This window comes from Leptosomus discolor, chromosome 1 (assembly GCF_034619465.1).
Source record: "Leptosomus discolor isolate bLepDis1 chromosome 1, bLepDis1.hap2, whole genome shotgun sequence".
NCBI lineage: Eukaryota > Metazoa > Chordata > Aves > Leptosomiformes > Leptosomidae > Leptosomus > Leptosomus discolor.
In genome coordinates, this window is record NC_141391.1 from 60,731,725 (window position 1) to 60,750,899 (window position 19,175).

General features: G+C 40.8%; 1 protein-coding gene across 1 annotated transcript in view; it reads right to left on the reverse strand.

Annotated features, from left to right (window-relative positions):
• Positions 1-851: 851 nt before the first annotated feature.
• Positions 852-19,175, reverse strand: part of NALCN (sodium leak channel, non-selective) — a 252,275-nt gene continuing 233,951 nt past the window's right edge. Inside the window, 12 exon segments of the mRNA XM_086482062.1 lie at positions 852-1,045; positions 2,802-2,919; positions 3,589-3,738; positions 5,852-6,002; positions 6,663-6,820; positions 10,095-10,210; positions 10,781-10,913; positions 11,672-11,765; positions 12,449-12,597; positions 14,396-14,464; positions 15,838-15,957; positions 18,821-18,895. Coding sequence (XP_086338188.1) covers positions 852-1,045; positions 2,802-2,919; positions 3,589-3,738; positions 5,852-6,002; positions 6,663-6,820; positions 10,095-10,210; positions 10,781-10,913; positions 11,672-11,765; positions 12,449-12,597; positions 14,396-14,464; positions 15,838-15,957; positions 18,821-18,895 — 1,527 coding nt within the window.

Consider the following 19,175-nt stretch of genomic DNA (forward strand, 5'->3'; position numbering starts at 1 on the left):
TGGGACACAATTAAGGGGAGAATAATGACACCATACATATATGTAACCAGTATATTCTGAAAATGAAGCATAAACAATGTTTTTCACATGGAGATCTTTTGCTGGATCCTTAAATGCACGGTTTTCATGTCTTTTTTTTTTTTGTCTTTTTTTTTTTTCCACCTGTTTTCTCTATGAAAAATCAAGCTTCTTGCATAATTAACTAAAACCCAAAGATATATACATTTTAAAAGCCAAGCCTTCACCTTCTGATTTTAAAATGAGTTATTCCCTATCTTGCATATTTTAAAAAAAGGTCCAGAAAGAGCTTAGAATTGTAATTCAGAATCTGTACTTTGTAAAAATACTTCCCTTGAACACGAAGTCAGTGCTGACCTCTTCAGGTCATTTGTGAATAATAAAATCTTTCTAAAGAAAAGTTACTAAATAAGAAATGAGGAAAAACACAAAAAGAAGAAATACATTATCCTTGTATTGTAAAGTGTTGCCACTTTAAAGTATGGTATAGGTTGAAGAAAAACACAGGGGTGTGTATATCAAAATACATTTTCATTATGAGCTACAGAACATATGAAACCTTTCAACGCTCTGTCTGCTAAAGGCAATATAGTCTCTCTGGCTTTAGTACTGCTATTGTATACAGGTTTCTTAAAGTACAGTTAGTACCTACAGAGGTGAATTCTAACATGTAAGTGTGTGCTGTGCTTCATATGGCAGAAGGATAAGCATTTGAAAACATTTTTTACATTGGTTTTAAAGAAATTGTACATCACATAGCGTCTCCAATTCTAAACATAGAAAATTAGATTGTACTTGAAGGGCTTGTTGTTGCAGTATGACTTAAATTTTTCTCAGATATCAAGAAGGTCTTCTCCGCTCTCATCACTCTCCACAGTTAATTGTCTTGTCCACCATTTCTTGACTTCTGATCCACAAGAAGCAGCATCAGACATGGGATTCATTTTGCATACAACAGATTTCATAGTTGAACGTCCACCAAAGCGGAGGTTGACTGAAGACACTGAATGGCTTATTGGTTTGGGAGCTATGAAATTGAACAGAAAGTTCTGTATTAGAAAAGATGTGCTTCTTAAGCGTTTTTGCTTAGAATTCAGGTATACAGAACTAGCTGGACTGGGGCAGCTTTAAACTGATTTAGTGCAGAAAGAATAGGGCTCTGTCCTAATGCAGGTTTTTTTCAGCTCCAGCTGTTCACACTGCTCCTGCTAATCTGCTGGTTGAGCAGTTTAACTGAGCAGTGCCTCATGTCCTTCTACTGGGATAGCAATAGATCTCTTCTTACCTGGCTAGCTGCAAGCTAAATGGCAGTACTTACATGAGCTGACCTGCTGGCAAAATGGTGAAAGCGGTAATTGCCAGAAAAAGTGAGGGAAAAGTGCTTTTAGGGGTGGCAGCTACACCTAGAATGTGATATTTAACTATGGCCTAGGGGTGGGAGCCAGTACAAGGTGCTGGTATAGCTTTAGGAAAGCACTAACACACATGTGTCAGTATATAAAAACCACAATTGATCTCAATGATGCTATTCATGATCTTAAATATATGTCTTTGTTGTGTTGGAGGCAGACTCCTTATCTGCCAGCCTGTACTGTGCATAGAGATGACCCTACTTTTCTGATACCATCCACTGAGGAACATTCAAGATTGACATGGCCAAGATCAGTGCTAAGAAAGGAAACCCTGAACTCCTCATTCTCACTTGAAAAACCTATCCAGTGAGCTACAGGAGTACAATTTCTCCTTAGCATGCTCCTTCTTTTACTCTTTCTCTCCGTTCCAACAAAATGTCGATCTTTGCTGCTCAGTGACATTTAAGTGGAAAACGTGGATTGAAAGCTCTTTATTACGCTGTCCTGTCCTGTTTCTTGGACAAGTACTGCGATCACAAAAGTAGGGTTAATGGTACTCATAGCATGACTACCTCTTCTACTTCCACCTAGCTGTGATTAGGGTCTGAACAGTGGCAGCCTCTGAAGGCAGAGCTCTGACTCGGAATAGGTCTGACTGATGACAGCTGAAAGCAGGTTGATGTGCACACACTTAACCTGCTGGTCATGACTGTGGTGGGCAGCAGAGGTCAATATGCACTTTAAGAGAGGATATTTCAGGTGGTGGACAGTGCTTTTCAGATAAAGACTTAATAAGGCCTCAGACTGTACCTATGCACCTCTCCCACCCTCCTATAAGCACCCTCCTACAAGGCATAGTCTAGCCTTTCTCTTTCCAGCAGACTGTACTTACTAGAATAACTTCAGTATGTTTGCTGTTTCTGAAAAAATAAATGGGAAACTGATTGTACACCTGGCCAATTCCTGGCTGAGATGAAGATATAAAAATGTTTTATTATGGAGTAAGGTATAAATTATATGTCTGGTATGCTTAGACAAGAGATGGCACTCAGAAGTTATTACTGTTGTTAGGAAAAACTTCATTCATTTTCACTGTGCCTATACGATAAAAAAGAACTCTAAATGCACAAGATGCTATCCAAACATACGGGAAGGTGCAGCCCCCAAGCCAAAGATCCTGAGTAAATGCATGAAAAAGTAAAAAAACCCAACAACCTGCACATGGCAATGCTTGAGCCCATCTTCCAAACTTTCAGAGATGGAAGGAAGGGGAGAGATTACTGTATTTCATCATGCATGAGGGCAGAAAAACCCTGATGTGGGTGCAAGCAGCAGGCGAGAGGTAGAACTGTGAAACATGAAGCCTCTCATGGCCTTGTTATTGTACAGCAGTGATTCTGAGGACTCTGCTGATAAACATTTTTCACTAACCTGATGGCAAACGCCATTGTCCAAATTTCCGCTGAGGTTTGCCAGCATCTGCAGAGTCTTGTCGATAGCCACCTCTGTCAGAAAGTGTTGGGCTAAGGAGCTGCTGCTGGCTGCTTGTCTGAACAGAGAGAAAAAGAATCTCAGTCAAAGTTCTAGATTGCATGGGGATAACCCTAAGAAGGGTTATCTTTCTATTCTATTTCCAAGCTTTACACATGAATACAAACAAAACGTATTGCCATTTGTTAAGGTAGGAGGGTATTTACTCTTTACTGCCCCAGAAAACTACTACTAATAGGAAACAAAATTTAAAAAAGACCATTTGGGCTCAATTCCATTACACAGTCCCACTGAAAGGTACAAAATTGTTCTCAGCATTCTGCATTGGAGTCCTTATGCTGTACCTTCATTCCCTGCCTGGGAAGAGCTCAGGACTCCTACTCAGGGGACCCAGCATGCCCAGTGTTATCAATCTCAGTGTAAACGCTACTTCAGAATGCTTGAACAGGAAAGCTTCACATCCCTGAGCCTCTACACAGCTCATGCTGGAGCTCAAAGTTGGCGCTGCCAGAGTTGTACAGTTGAGTTTGTCCTTTATGGTGCTAGCAAGGCAGCTAACTAAGCTGGGGAATTACTGCCTTACACCATCTTGCTTTTAAATCTGAAGTAAAACAAGATACTGCTTTCAACTCTTCCAGTCAAAATGATGTTTAAAAAAGAACAAGTAAGAAACATGGAAGTTTTCTGATATCGTTCTGAGTAGATGATAGTCTTCTGGTTAACATACCTCTGGCTGTGCACTGTTATCCTGATTAATAGCATTCATATCTTCACTTGGCTGTGTTGTCTCAATGCTGGGAGGATTCAGAAATCGGCTCAACTCCTGCTGTTGACTCTCTCGTAGACTATGGATAATGCTGCACGACTGCTGTTGTTTCTATCAAGGTACAAGATGTGACAACAAAAATGTTCTCATAGGTGTCTCACAGTCTTTGATTTTTTTTTAAAGCCTTCTAAATATTTAACCAAACGGTGAGTGCCAGATGTGGATACCAGGTGCATTGATAAAGCTACATATATCAGATGATCGCTATTTAAATAAAGTGACTTTCAGCATATGTCTAACCTTTAAGTAGGGTATAGAGGATGATACTTATAGACTATATTAAGTGGCAGGCAAGTTGCTCAATTGTTGGTTTAAACCTAGAGTTTAAAAACATAAAGTTTTGAATTGACACATTAAAAGTTCTTGCAAAGAAAAAGAAACAAATTGGTAGAGCTTCACTAAGAATTACATAAGGCAATGAAAAAATTCTGATTTCTTTCATGGACTTTGGAACAGGCTGTCAATAAGACTGAATAAAACAGCAGTGGAAACCCTGGAACTGAGTACAGATTTACAGCACAAATAGAAAAACAAACCCAGTACCGTTATGATCTTACAATCTAATTTGCCTTTAAATTAAAATAAACAGCCCTTAGGAAGGGTTTCACTTTCCTGGGTAGTTTTCACATGCTCCCTCTAGAGAGACTTAGAGACTAACAAGAGAATTTGAAAATATATATTAACTTCCATAATTCAGTTTATAAAAGGTTCATATAATGTGAAATGATCTGAACCATATTATTAGAGTGAAATGAATAGCATATTTACTTTAACATAGTGTAATTCAATACCATAATGAAATGAACAAGAGAGTTGAACAAACACAGAATTGAGAGCTGAGATTAAATTTACTGCCATTATTATTATAGAGATGAGATGAAAATGAAACTATTTATCTGAATATGCCTTGAACATTGATGTTGCAGCTGGAATGTACATTACATTTGAATAGTCCAGTTACGTTTTTTTATAAAATTACAAACAGAAAAAGCCAGATCCCATGCTCATCTGTGGAAAACCTCCACTCACAAGAAGTAAGCTTTTAATTTAAAAAAAAGGCATCGAAACCCAGACACAGCCTTACAGTAACTGAGAAATCAGTCATCAAGGCAACCAGAGCTGGTTTTGGAAGAAAAGAGGAGAATAACTGCAAAATCTAATTCAAATTTCCTAAATTTTTTAAATATAAATTTCAGCCAAGACAAACTTCAAGCAGCATATATTGTAGCTATCCTGATCAAAGACAAAAATGTTTCTGTTAATCAGAAGCACTGTGTAAACAGAATACAGAAGCAGTGGCTAAGTCAATACTAGTAAATTAAACAGATTGGGATTTCCCGCAGTGCTGAAGCCAAGTGACAGGCCAGGACTTGCACGATCTGGCTAATCTTCCCTCTACCACACAAGACAGCTTCAACCACTGCCTACTAGAAGCAGTCTCCACCCTGACCTGTGCCTGGAGGGCAGTGACGCTCCTACAGCAGTGGTCTTCGTTTGGGAGACGATACGACAGCGGTCTGGGAGAGTAGGAGTATGCATGGGCCAAAACTGTGCCAAGGAACACGCTAATGAGTATGGGTGGCCCCAGCCCAGTCCTGAGCCAATGCCTTGGCCCTGCTTAATTTACTGGCCTAGGCACAGCTACTGTGTGCCACGGTTCATCTACCTGATTTGCATGTACACACTGCTCAGCTGCACACAGAGTTCTGCAATGGCTCATTCAAATGATGTATCTTGATATGGGTTCCATTTGAAGAGTCATCTGCTGGTGACTGATCATGGTATCTTCTGCCAGCAGAGGCAAGGGAATTATACAATTACATTCTTCAAGAAAGGATTAGGCCTATGGGGTTTCATCAAATTACATTGTTTTTTCTTTATTCCTTTGACTTTGGTCTCTGCACATGCATCTTCCTGCTATATTGAAAAGACATTGATTTCTGGCAGGAAGACAGTTTTTGCCTTCAAAAGATGCTTATTTTTGTAGCATTTTCAATTGAGCTGTAACATACTTTTTTTTTGCTGAGTTAGCAACTGCTACATACTTCTTCACACAAATATTATCGTGACTCCAGAGTAAATGAAGCATAGCGACAGCAAATTCCAGCAATGTTGAGCAGCACAATTTCTGCAATCATTTAGATCCTGGTTTAGTTTGACTTACTGCTCTGATTCGTTTTAAACATTTCTTCAGCCACATGCGTATGGTCTGTTTGGCCACCTCCTCTTCTATGGTATACTCCAGCTGTTCCCTAGCAAGCAGCTCTTCCAGTTGAAGACTTTTTCTGATATCAACAGATCTATACGAAAGCATGCTGGAAGAAACAAAGATTTTTTTTTATTTTTTTTTTTTTAATTCCAGTGACTTTACTTGTTAGTTTAGAAAACCAAAACTCATACTTGGTGCAAAAATACGTAGTTCAGGTGTGTGCAATAAGATTGCATTTGAAGCTAAGAAATGCTGAGATGATTCCAGAAGAGATTTGTGATGCTCAAAACAAATGCAGACCCTATCACCTACATCTAGCTATCCCATATAGGTGACTTGCTGAACTGTAAGCAACTAGGGCATTTGTTGTGGTTTGCTTTTTTTCCCTCCCTAAATGCTTACGCTTGATTAATGTTCCCATTTCTATTTTATTTCTAGTCACATTCACTGTCATGTTGCTACACACGTGGGGAGAGCATTTCATTGCTTGGGGTACAAGAACAACACGTGACTGCTGGTACGACAATCTGTCCCCAGTGAAAATGTTAAAATTGCTTAGAGGTGATTCCCTAGGACCTGTGTTTTCCATCACTAATATTTTTGCAGGAAAAAAAGGGAAATCTAATTTTTGTATTACATTTAAAGTGGTGGTCCTTCTGTAGCTACCAGTCTTGCCTTTTCCCAAGCCTAGTGAACACTTGTTAGCCTGGAGAGAAATACAGGCCATTATACCCATCGTACAAATTTAGAGAAAATCTCGGAGTACCTGAGCACATCATGGAAAGTGACGTCACCACCATTATGGAGCCGTTCCATTTCGTAGCACATGTGCTTAAACAGCAGCTTATCCTTGTCGAGATCCACCTCCAGCCTGCCCCGCAGAAGCCTCAGCAGAAATTTCACTCGAAAGGAGGGGATTACTCCCTGGGTAAAATTGCATAATAGGTGATAAATTATTACTGTGACCTAACAACCAAGACCTTCAATTTGATCAGTGAGAGATACACTGTTTCTCCAAAGACTTTGTCAAATCCTGGCCTATATAGTGAATACATTACTGAAGAATATACACACGCAGCCAGCTCTTCAGCACATTCATGGAAGTCTTTGCTGTTACTTGACTGATATACAATGAGAAACTGTGCTGTTAATTTTGCCAGAAATTTTCAAAATCGCTTGGGGGATTTAGTTTCCTCATTTGCATTAATCTATGATGAGAATTATATGCCCAAAGAGCTGCCTTTGAAAAACTGAAATTAAACTACAATTTAAACATTCACAGTCAGGCCTATACCTGGCTGTAACCCTGTCCCTTTCTCTGGAACATCTTTGGACAGGAGAATGTCGGGAATTTACTGGCTTTCCAAAGTTCTTCTGCTCTAAGAGTTAACCTAGCACGTTACACTTTTTGTGACAACACGTTTGGTCTGCTGTTAAAAAAGTAGGACTAAAACTACTTCCCTCCATAACTGTGGTATCCATACTCTTTAAATATTTTGTTCTGCTAAATGAACCTGACTGGAACTATTTTTGCTGTAATGTGTTGTTCCACTTCAGAGAGAGACACTGTCAGTGTTGGGCACGATGGATGCAGAACTCTCCACCTTCATCAGTATATACTGTAGCTCCCATCTCCAGCATAGCCATGTGCCAACTGCAAGCAATCAACTGCTTTTACCATAATGTTGTTCATATTCAAATCTTAGTGATGTCATGAATGATTCAGATGATGATTTAACTTGTGTGGGCATCTGAACAGCTGTCTCCCAGATGCTCTTCTCATCCCAGAATCACAAAATGGTTGAGGCTGGAAGGGACCTCTGGAGGTCACGTTGTCCAACCCCCTCTGCTTAAGCAGAGCCTCCTAAAGCCAGTTTCCCAGGACCATGTCCAGATGGCTATTGAATATCTCCAATATCTCCACAACCTCACTGGGTAACCTGTGCCAGTGCTCAGTCGCCCTCACTGTGAGAAAGTCTTTCCTGATGTTCAGAGGGAACCTCCTGTGTTTCAGTTTGTGCTCATTGCCTCTGGTCTTGTCACTGGGCACCACTGAGCAGAGCCTGGCTATGTCCTCTTTGAATCCTCCCTTCAGGTATTTATATACATTGATGAGCTCCCCCTGAGCCTTCTCCAGGCTGAACAGTCGCAGCTCTCAGCCTTTCCTTATAGGAGACATGCTTCAGTCCCTTCATTGTCTTCATGTTCCTCTGCTGGACTGTCTCCAGTATGTCTACGTCTCTGTTGTACAGAGGAGCCCAGCACTGGACCCAGGACTCCAGATGCGGCCTCACCAGTGCTGAGTAGAGGGGAAGGATCCCCTCCATTAGCCCTTTTTGTCGCAAGGGCACTGCTGGCTCATGTTCAACTTGGTGTCCACGAGGACACCCAGGTCCTTTCCTGCCAAGCTTCTTTCCAGCTGGTCAGCCTCCAGCATGTACTGATGCCTGAGGCTGTTCTTTCCTAGGTGCAGGACTTTGCACTTCGCCTCGTTGAACCACACGAGGTTCCTGTCATCCTATTTCTACAGTCTGTTAAGGTACTTTGGGATGGCAGCACGACCCTCTGCTGTATCAGCCACTCCCAATTTGGTATCACCTTCAAACTTGCTGAGGGTAAACTCAGCCCCATCATCCAGATCATTAATGAAGATGTTGAACAGGACTAGACCCAATATTGACCACTGGCGTACATGACTAGTTACTGGCCTCCAACTAAAACCTGTGCTGCTCTGAGCCTGGCCATTCAGCCAGTTTTCAGTCCACTTCATCGTCTTCTCATCCACCCCATACTTCATCAGCTTCTCTCTGAGGATATTCCAGGAGACACTGCTGAAATCTCAGCAAAGCCCTTCTGAAGATCAGACACATAAATGGATGTGAGTTTGTCGACTTCCAAGGGAAAAACAAGACAGCCGGGAGGAAAGATGCTATTGTATTGATCCTATGAATATCTACATGTTTTTAAATCTACTATTATAAGTACTTGTGGTGGTTTGGTGTCTGATGGGGTTTTGGTAGAAACGGAGGGCGCTACAGAGGTGGCTCCTGGAAGAGGCTTTGAGAAGCTCCTTCAGCTCCAATTTTGGACCCACCTCTGGCCAAAGACAGGCCAGTCGGCGCCTCTGCAAATAACTCTGTTTAAGAGTGAAAGAACCTGTGGAGTGAGTTCTTTGTTCATATTTCTTTGTTGGTGAGCAGAGGAGAGGAGAGGGATGTGAGAGAAACAGCCCTGCGGACACCCAGGTCAGTGAGGAAGGAGAGGGGGAGCTGTGCCGGAGCAGAGGGTCCCCCGCGGCCCACGCTGGGGTGGCGGCTGAGCCCCTGCAGCCCCTGGAGCCCAGCGGTGGCCCAGAGGTTGGCCTGCAGCCTGCGGAGGGCCCCGGGCCGGAGGAGCAGGGACCGGGCCCGGAGCAGCCGCGACTCCGAGGCAGCCCGCGCTGGAGCCGCCCGTCGGTGGGAGGGCGGCAGCCCCGGGAGGGACCCGCGCTGGGGGGTTCTGGGGAGCTGCGGCCCCGCGGGAAGGACTCCCGTTGGGGCGGTGGGTGGAGGGCTGTCTGCCGGGAGAGGGACCCCGCGGTGGGGCAGGGGAGGGCTGCGAGGGCCCCTCTCCCTGAGGGGGAAGGAGCTGCGGAGACCCCTTGTGCCGGACGGACTGTGACCCCCATTCCCTGCCCCCTGCGCTGCTGGGGGGGAAGAGGGAGCAGAGCTGAGCCCGGGAAGACCGGAGGGAGGCGGCGGGGGGGGCGAGGTGTGTTGTATTTAAGACCTGGTTGTATCTCTCATGCTTGATGGTGGTTGTTGTTTTGTATTAAATGTATGTTGTTCTCCCCAAGCTGAGTCTGTTTTTTGCTCGTGACCATAACAGGTGAGCCCTCCCTGTCCTTTGTCTCGACCCTGGAGCCTTTTCGGTTGTATTTTTTCCTCCCTGTCCCTCAGGGTAGGGGTGAGCAAGCAGCTGCGGGGTGCTTTGTTGCCAGCTGGGTAGGCTTAAACCATGACAGTACTTCACAGTAGTAAAGAATACAGGTTAGTATTTGAAGGGCCATGAACAATCTTACATCACGCTCACTGAACTTTTAGAACTTGAACAGTAACCGTTCAGTGAGTTTTGTCAGCACACTTGGTTTTCCCCATATGATTTTTCAAGGAAAAATGTATATTTACTGGATTTCTGTGCTCATTATCAAGTTTCTTACCTCTCTTTTGTCATCAACCATATTCCATATAATTTGAAAATGTCTAAGATCATTATAACTTAAAAGTTGGTCTTCTTCAGTTGAGTAAAACAATGAGAAATTCTCCACAATGATAGCTGAAAACCACAAAACCAAAATACACTATAAAGAAAGCCTGTAGTTACATTCTAACTGGTTAACATCTATAAGCAACAATGAATTTCAGCAGAATATGAATTCTGTTGTGCAAACTTCACATTAATAAATGCATTTAGGTGAGATGCAGATGAGGATTTCGAATGGGTAATATATTGTCATGCTACATTAATATTCACTGTGCTCACTTTTATAAGCTATATCTTAAAAGCTGGTGAGATGCCTAACCTAACATCTTCTAAGATAAATTTGGTGAATTCCAATGATGTTGGAAAAATGTTAACTGGAAGAAGAAGCTTAGAAAAATAATATTTCTTAGGGTAACTATACTCTACAAATATAACACATCTCTTTGTTCAAAAAACTTTAATTCCCAAACTTCCTGAGTTTTAGGATTCACCGTGCCAGAGAAGTATGAAAAACATCATTCGCATATAAGGTAACAGTGAAGGTACAACGTAACCTCATACCTAAATAGCACAACAGACTCACATCTAACATACTACATGCCAAGATGAACCTTTTTGTTATTAATGTCTATTTTCACTTACCAACAAGCAAATTTAGCATGATGTATGCAATTATGACATAAAATGAACAGAAATACATAAGAGCACCAGCATAATTTCCACAGTCTGTTTTCCAGTAGGTGCTGTTATCTGGTGTACAAAATGGAGGTTGAACCTTCAAAACAAAAGAAAGCAAAGTCAATCAATCATAATAAGAGATTCTTAATTTCTCTGCAACCAGTACAATACTTATAGCTGTTATTTCTTCAAAACTTCCCAATTAGGGAATAATAATGTGGGCATTTTCATGAAATGATAAAAATGAGAGAGGAATGACAAAAAAGGCCTAGGCGTGGGTCTCACTACCACAGACAAGGCACACTGTGCATTATGCCACTGTAAAGAATCAACTTGGTCCTCTGAAATGCCATGGTTTTCAAAAAGCTTCACTGCCCATCAGCTTTAAAAAGGAATGGCATATGGGTTTCATCGCAATGGAAACCACAGACAGAAATTTACTTGGGCAAAATAAAATTATTCAAGGTCAAATTTTGAGGTCATTAAGACTACCATTCACACAGAATGAGCCAAAGTGCAGGCAGTAAAGACAAAGTTAATCAGAAAAGTCACCTTTCTCCTGTCAAAGCCGAGATAACAGTGGAAAAGTGAGTTACTGCTCTTCTGATTTTGAAAACACCTTTTTTGTTTTTAAATCATGTAATAGCCTAGCCCCATGAAATATTACACTGTGACTATGTGATTGGAGCTGCAATTTGTGTGTCATGTTCTCAGGTTTAGTGAACATTTTATCTCTTGAAGAGATAAAGGCAATCACAACATACCTTGTACAAAGCTAAGATACTGGAAACACTTTGAGATGCAAGCATGTCTCCAGTTTCTTGCCTACTTTATCTCTGGCAGAACTGTACTTACCATGCAGTCATGCATAATTTTGTTCCAGTCTTCTCCAGTAACTATTCTGAAGAGTACAGTAATAGCCTTTCCAGCTGATGAAAAATTTGCATGTCTGTTTTAAAGAATAGGAGAGAGAGAGATCATTTCACATCCCAGAACTAAAACGTTGGCAAGAAAAAATGCAAATCACTTTCATTTTCTACTGTTCTATTATTTTAAACTAAAAATAGTTACAGTATTATTTGAACGAGCTCACTGAATTATTTATTCCATGACCTAAGGTATAATAACTAAACTTTAGCTCAGACACAGGGCTGAGTATTTTGGCTTATTTTATCAAAGAGCCAGATCCTATCTCCTGTCTCCATTCTCTTCCTGAAGCCGGATGATGCTATTGATTAGGAAATCTCCAGTTAACAGCCAGTTCACAGAAATGTCCCTGCTCTGTTATCAGCCTGGTATATGGATCCTGTTCCTGGCTGATGCTGATAAAGTGTAGTAGGTACATTGGTTTCAGCAGCTTGTGGCTAGCGCTGTGCTGCTTTGAAGCATATTCAGCTGGCATAATGAAGAATAGCTCTCAGGCTGCTCTGGGCTGGATCGGGTGTCATTTGGTCCAATGCACAAGGACTGGAAAGATGGCTCAGTGTCTCCTATCAAAATACCTGATTAGAGCTCTTCAGCTAGACCTGGGGACTTGTCTGGCTTTTACCACAGATAAACTTCTCTAGCAGAAATGTGATTTTTCAGGCTGTTTAAAGAACATCCCCATGAGGTAGTAAGTACATACAGTACCTGTTAATGTTCTCTCCATATTTCACTGTACCAAATAAAACCACTCCAGCAAAAGCATAACAAAGAAGCAGTAAGAACATTCCTACTATGATGAAGAAACTCTTGTACATGCTGACAACCACAGTCAGGAGTAGCATTTTTAGTGTCACCTGGAAGGACAGAGAAAAAGCAATCCATGACGCTATTCAGGAAATCAGAGATAAAAGGGAAAAGAGAGTTATTGCACTTGCCATTTTGACAAGTAATTCTTTACACATATACGTTAATGGATGAGCCCAGTGAAATGGTACATTATGAATCTGATTGGAACTGAACATTTTGTGTCTTCCTCTGAAATTTAGTGTGCTTTTTTCTTGGTAAAGAGATCAGCATATCCGCCCACTTTGCAAGGTCAAGAAGTTGCCCCTCAAAGAGTATATACAGGATAATACAGTATAGGATTATACATCAATAACACAGCATAAGCTTAACTATAATATTCTAGGATCAGTATACTCCGGAAGTATCAAAATTAGCATTGCATGAACCACGGTGCAGTCAGCTACTGTGGACTTACCTGAAAGTGATGCTAACTGTTAGGTGGAAACCACAGATACTGCAGCCTACCTAAAGGAATGGGTTGATGTATACAGAAGGGGGCTTCCTTAAGATCAGCACACCTTGATTAAACTAGTAATTTCTCACACAAGTTGGCCAAAGAGAAGACAGCATGATTTTGGAAATTACATAGGCTGTAGGCCTAGACGGTAAATATACTTTCCCATGCATGCATATTGTACATTTTACTCCTGATAAAGTTAGATTATCCTAACACCCTTAACCAGTTTGGAGGCTATGGAAAATTCTGTTTAATAGGACTGAGAGTAGCAGTTTTCTTTAGAATCATGACAAGCTGATAACTCATGCTGACTTTTAGTCATCACATTGCATCACAACAGTTAAATTAGTGAAACTGATGCAGCTCCTAACATGAAAGCACAAATGACTAGGTTAAAACCTTGAAAAGAACTTTAGAATCAATCAGAAAGCTTTGAAGGCAATCACTTTGTCTGGCTGCATAGGAGAAGCGAGGATTTTTCATTTGACTTCCAAGGCTCTACAGGCTCTGAGTAGCTTGATTGAAAGAAAACTTTTTATCTTTACTGAACAAACCCTCTGACTTACTGTTCTTAACCTCAACAACCTAGTGCAGCAGTCTTTTCATCACGTTTACTTCAACATGTCAGATTTCACAGAAAATGTTTGGATAGTCTAAGAAGTTCTACAGCAAGAGAACGCAGAGTGTCATCCCTTGTTAAACAAATGTGTTTGTTCTCTGCCTATACTTACTCTGCCAGCCTACTCTCAATTATACCAAAGCAAATCCAAACACAACAGAAATTTAAGCTTTAGAAGTGACTTGCTTTGTCACCGTGCCAGTGTTTCCAGATTAATATCTTGGCTCAATATTTTTTTAAATTGAAAATAAATCCTTTACTGTGATAAGACATATATTGTAGAGACACAAGACACAGACCTTCACTCTGGAGGAAGAAACTTCTATAAGAGAGCACTCTTATAACAAGATGAGTGCATCAACCACCACTCCACTAGTTTTGCAGAGAAAATAAATAGCGTGCACAACACACTACACTGAAATGGCAACTGCTCAAAATAGCACAATATATGTTGAGAGTTTTAGAGAGCATTTCAAAAAAAACTGTGTGGTATTGCAGCTGCACTTTTTTTTTGCAAAAAATGTAGCTTTTCCAGTAACCATAATATGGTGCTATTATACGATATATCTAAAATCCTGACATTTTAAAGGCAGCCTGTAAAGTTGGAGTCTCCTTTTTTTTTGGCACATAAAACGGAGCCTTACAGAATGTGCAGTAGAGACACGTAGCAATTAGTCCTTTATTCTATACATAGGCACTGCAAGGGTTGTAGGTCCTAATTTATACTTACATGTTTCCCACAAATTGAGAAAAACCTGAAGACAATTACGCATGCCCCCATCATGTATGTGTATGCATTCTGGAACAGAAACACAGAAGACTTAATACATTGTACTCCAGGCATCTCATGGAAAGATCATGGTAACTGGTCTTTTATTAATGTAGGGCAGTCGCCATATGAAATAAGAGAAATCATAACCTGGTAGCACCACTAAATCAATAACAGTGAAACAGTAACAAACTAACAAAAGATGCTCCACTACTTCAAAAACACTAACCCAGCCTCCCCACACATCAAACAAAAACCCCTTCAATCCTCTATTAGCTGGGCTGTAATTATGTCCAGCAGCCCAAATGTACTTGTTTAGGCAGCTGCTGGCTTACAGAAACTTCTCAGGCCTTCCAAGCTACTCAGCAGCAAGGAGCAAACTGTGAATGTCAGGGCAAAATGACTAGTCACACAAGACAGGTTTTCCTCCAAACAGAGCTTGGGGCAGATAAGAGAGAAACCCGCAGCCATTATAGGGTTGTGATTTCGATAACTTGTGATTGATGACAAGAATCAACTACCCCTTCCCCTTCCATTATAAATAAGGGAATCAGGGCTGTAGACAAATTTTAAAAACTGGGGTGGGATGGAGGGAGAGTTGATTTTCTCTCCTCCATGTCTACTTGGATTAAACATTGCCCCTTAACAAAAAACAGTGGTCTAGAATTGCTTCTGTGTTCAGGAGAGATTGTATTGTTCAGCAGCTTTGAACCTATGTCTTCTTCCAGTCCTCTGCTCCTGTCTGAATTCTGTGCGTTGCCTCTTTCTTCCTTGATGCTCATGAGACTGCCATTCACAAGAACTCTCAGTGTCTTTGGATTCCTGCCTTTCCCCTCCTAAAGACTTCAGTTTTGTACCTCATCTACAGACTCTACCTTGTATCACTAAGACAACTTTTGTACTTCATCATAGCCCAAGACAATGATTCCTTCTTCTTGGCATCAAGCTCAATTTGTTTCAGCCATATTTTGGCCTTATTAAAGTCCCATCTGAATGTATGACAGTGATCCTAATGTTGGTGCTTAACAGATAAAACCAAGCTTAATCATATAATCATGGAATGGTTTGAGTTGGAAGGGACCTTAAAGATCATCTAGTTCCAACCCCCCTGCCATGGGCAGGGACACCTCCCACTAGACCAGGTTGGTCAAAGCCCCATCCAGCCTGGCCTTGAACACTGCCAGGGAGGGGCAGCCACAGCTTCTCTGGGCAACCTGTGCCACTGTCTCACCATCCTCACAGTAAAGAATTTCTTCCTCATATCCAATGTAAATCTCCCCTCTTTCAGTTTGAAACTGTTGCCCCTCGTCCTATCACTGTACTCCTTGATAAAGAGTCACTCCCCATCTTTCCTGGAACTGCAAACTTTCCCCGTCACTGGAACTACATTTTGTAAATCTTACCAGTAAGGCAAAGTGAAGTATCACCCATATAACTCCAAGAGATGTCACCAAGAGATCGTACCGATTTCTTCTGCTTTGCCAGAAGCCAGAAGGTGACATGGCAATAATCTTCATTGTGACCTATGGATAAAAACAATTTCTCAGTTGTAGTGAAGAAATGGCTATTTCTTGCTATAAGAACCTCTTCCATTCTCTACAATGTTTGACTGAGTTCATCTTATGAAATAGTTTCAAACAACCAAGGGCAGGTTTCATGTCAGCTAACTGTTCCCATATGCACAAGTTAGGCTGCTAGACTAACAGGATCACATAAGCTCCCCTTAGATGGAGGAAAACTGATAGTTGTGGAAGACCACAGATAACCAAGACCAGGGGATAAACAGTGTTCTGGAAGTGTCTCTCTCCATCAAGTATTAAAGGAAGGAGTGCAGCTGACCACCTTAGACTGAATGCTTAATGTGTAGATTGCTGAGGTGAATCCGGGCTTAAGAGTTCTCATAGTTAAGCAAGTCATGAACTTAGAAAATGAATATGTCAATAATATGTAGCTAAAAGAGGTAGTAGTATCCTATCTATCCAGCTGTTCGTAAGCAGGCTAAAATCACATAAGCACATTTGAACTCAAGAATATAATTATGTTCTGTAGCACCTATAGTTGAAATGAATCAAAAAGCTTTCTCATACTGCAAGTATTTCTTGCTTTAAGGAATACTCTGTACTCAGCATCATCTTTATTCATCAGCAGATAAGAGAAGAAAGCTAAGGAGCACATTTTACAATGTGCCTGGTCAGAGACAGCAGCCAAAGTGCTTGACATTTCCAATACAGGTAATGGGAGTGCAGACAGGAAGCTTAAGAATAGATACTGATAAGAAATAGTCATCACAGCTAACAGATGTCGAGGTAGGGTGGTGCATGTAGAGGGAACACCGGAGAGTTTCTCATTCGCAATTTGTATTAAACCTTAAAGCAAGTCAAGTATTACTATATAAAGGCTATAAATGTCAGACATTCATTACATGTTTTTTTTCCATCCCACCTTGCAACACTGCCATTTAGCAGTATTCTTCGCATTTCTGAAACCTAAACTGTATATGAAAGGACACTAGTTTGAGGTAAAAGGCTGATTTTACAGTTATTTTTTTGCTGTATAATGTTTCCTGAAGTCTGACTACAAAATGAAGAATATGGTCTCTGAAACTCTAATTACCATTTGAGGGTACCTAAAGGTATCTTGCTTCCTTATATCCAGTCAGCTGAGATGCCCTAGAATATTTGAGATAGATGGCAGAGATGACACAAGACCTGCAAACATCCCTGTCCTTCTGTAGGGGCTAGTGGAGGTAAGGGGAGATCAGCTCGGGTACCCAAAAAAGCTTTTGAAGCCTTCAGTTATTTAGGCAACTGAATCTCACCCTACATCTCGCTTGATCACGATGACAGTTTAAACCCCTACCTCATATGTAGAATTTAAACACCTAAGTTCAGGTGTCTATAATCTTAAACTGAATACCAGATCATGCAAATAAAAAAATCACACCTCACTTTACTCTGTAATCATCAGTGTGGTAACAAAAGTGAGATCTCTGAATTCTTCCTGTTCTTCTATACCACATATACTGATGTAAGCAGTAGAGGTTTAAGAGTGAATCAGGAGTCCTTAGACTGGACACAGGGCCATTAGCTATGCAGAAAGCTTTGGCCTTCCTCATGGACCATGCCTGCTAGGGGTAGCAGACTCTATACATAGCAGACTCTGTAACCAAACTACGCTGCATTAGGGAAGATCCTGGGCAGGAAGCTGCTTCCCCTCTGCATAAATCGTGTGCATTCACAGTGTGACAGCTTGCCTGTTGAGACAGTCAACAAATTTTTCTTGGCTCTGACAAAGTTCCTTTGAAATTCTAGAAGTGTATTTGTTTCCCCTGGCAGTACAAGAGAAAAAAGTATTTCTAAAGACATAGTTACTAGGTAAATTAAAACCTGTCTGTGTATGATACAAATCAAACTTTTCTCTGTTTGCTCAATCTCTCAAGAGATACCGATTTCTCCCGGGTACGGGAAAAAGAACATACTCTAGCTGCAGTTCCTACAAGTATTCACTTCATTGTTTATTCATCACTGCTGGCAAAACCTATCACTGGAACATAGGAACTGTCACATCGGATTAGAGCAGTGGGAAACGTAGTCTACTATCCTGTTTTTGATAGTGGTCAGTATCAGCTATTCAGAGGGGACTGAAAAGAAAAATACTCAACCACAAACTTAAAAAAGAATGATGTACTAATCTAACCACAGAGGAAGCATCTTCTTCAACCTCATAAATGTGTGTTTTGTTACACTATGGATATCCTCCTACATGAAAAAATATGTGCTTCAAAAATTGTGTTTAAGTCCTTAGATTCCAATCTTACGAAAACAGGCTAATTACACCTTGGACGGTTGGCTGTGGTGACAATTTTCTCATAGAGAAACGTTAACGCACACGATCCAGATCCACACAGCAACAGAAGAGAGACAATACTGGCATTTGACATAGCTTATTAAAAAAATGAAACAAAACTGAGAGAGGTTTGATGTCATCACAGCTACAGAATGGTGGGGATTAACACACCAGGCAAATTATAAATGGATCGAGCAGAACTTCCATGATACAACACGGACCTTGTGTTGTACAGAGTGAATTTGATCTGAGATGTTCTACAAGAAAAGAATTCACTGGGTTCACCAAGCACATGTTGAAATGCTCAGAGTTGAATATATACAAAAGGACACAAAGCTCAAGGTGGCGGAGAGGTATGACTATAACAAATTAAGAGTTTATTCCTGCAATACATGTTTAAAGACAAGTGACATGGAAAGTCCCAAATGTACATGTTCAGAAACAAAAAATAGTGAAGAATGAGACAACATCCCTAGAGACAAAATTAAATATATGCATACTAGTCTTAATCTCAAGAAGTCATAAAATATATTACTTTACCTCAAGGACAAAAATGAAGGTGAAAACAACGGACATTGTTGCTAAAGGCACAGTCACTGGATCTGCAGCATCCCACTGAAATGAAAACAAAATCCGTTCTCAGAAGAGTACCTCTTAAACAGAACTAAGTGCCTCTTGATTGCCTTGTGGGTTTTGTTAATGAATAGATTTCACCTTAAAATATACTTAATAAGAATAGCATCTTGGCTTATTCTTCTCTCACAGATTTACAGCTTAACTGGAAATTAAAAATACTGGACCAGACTTCAAAAAGGCAGAAATCGACTCAGCTCCACAAGTTACAATTAATCCACAGTGATCTGTGCCAACTGAGATTGCTCTATATAGAAATCAT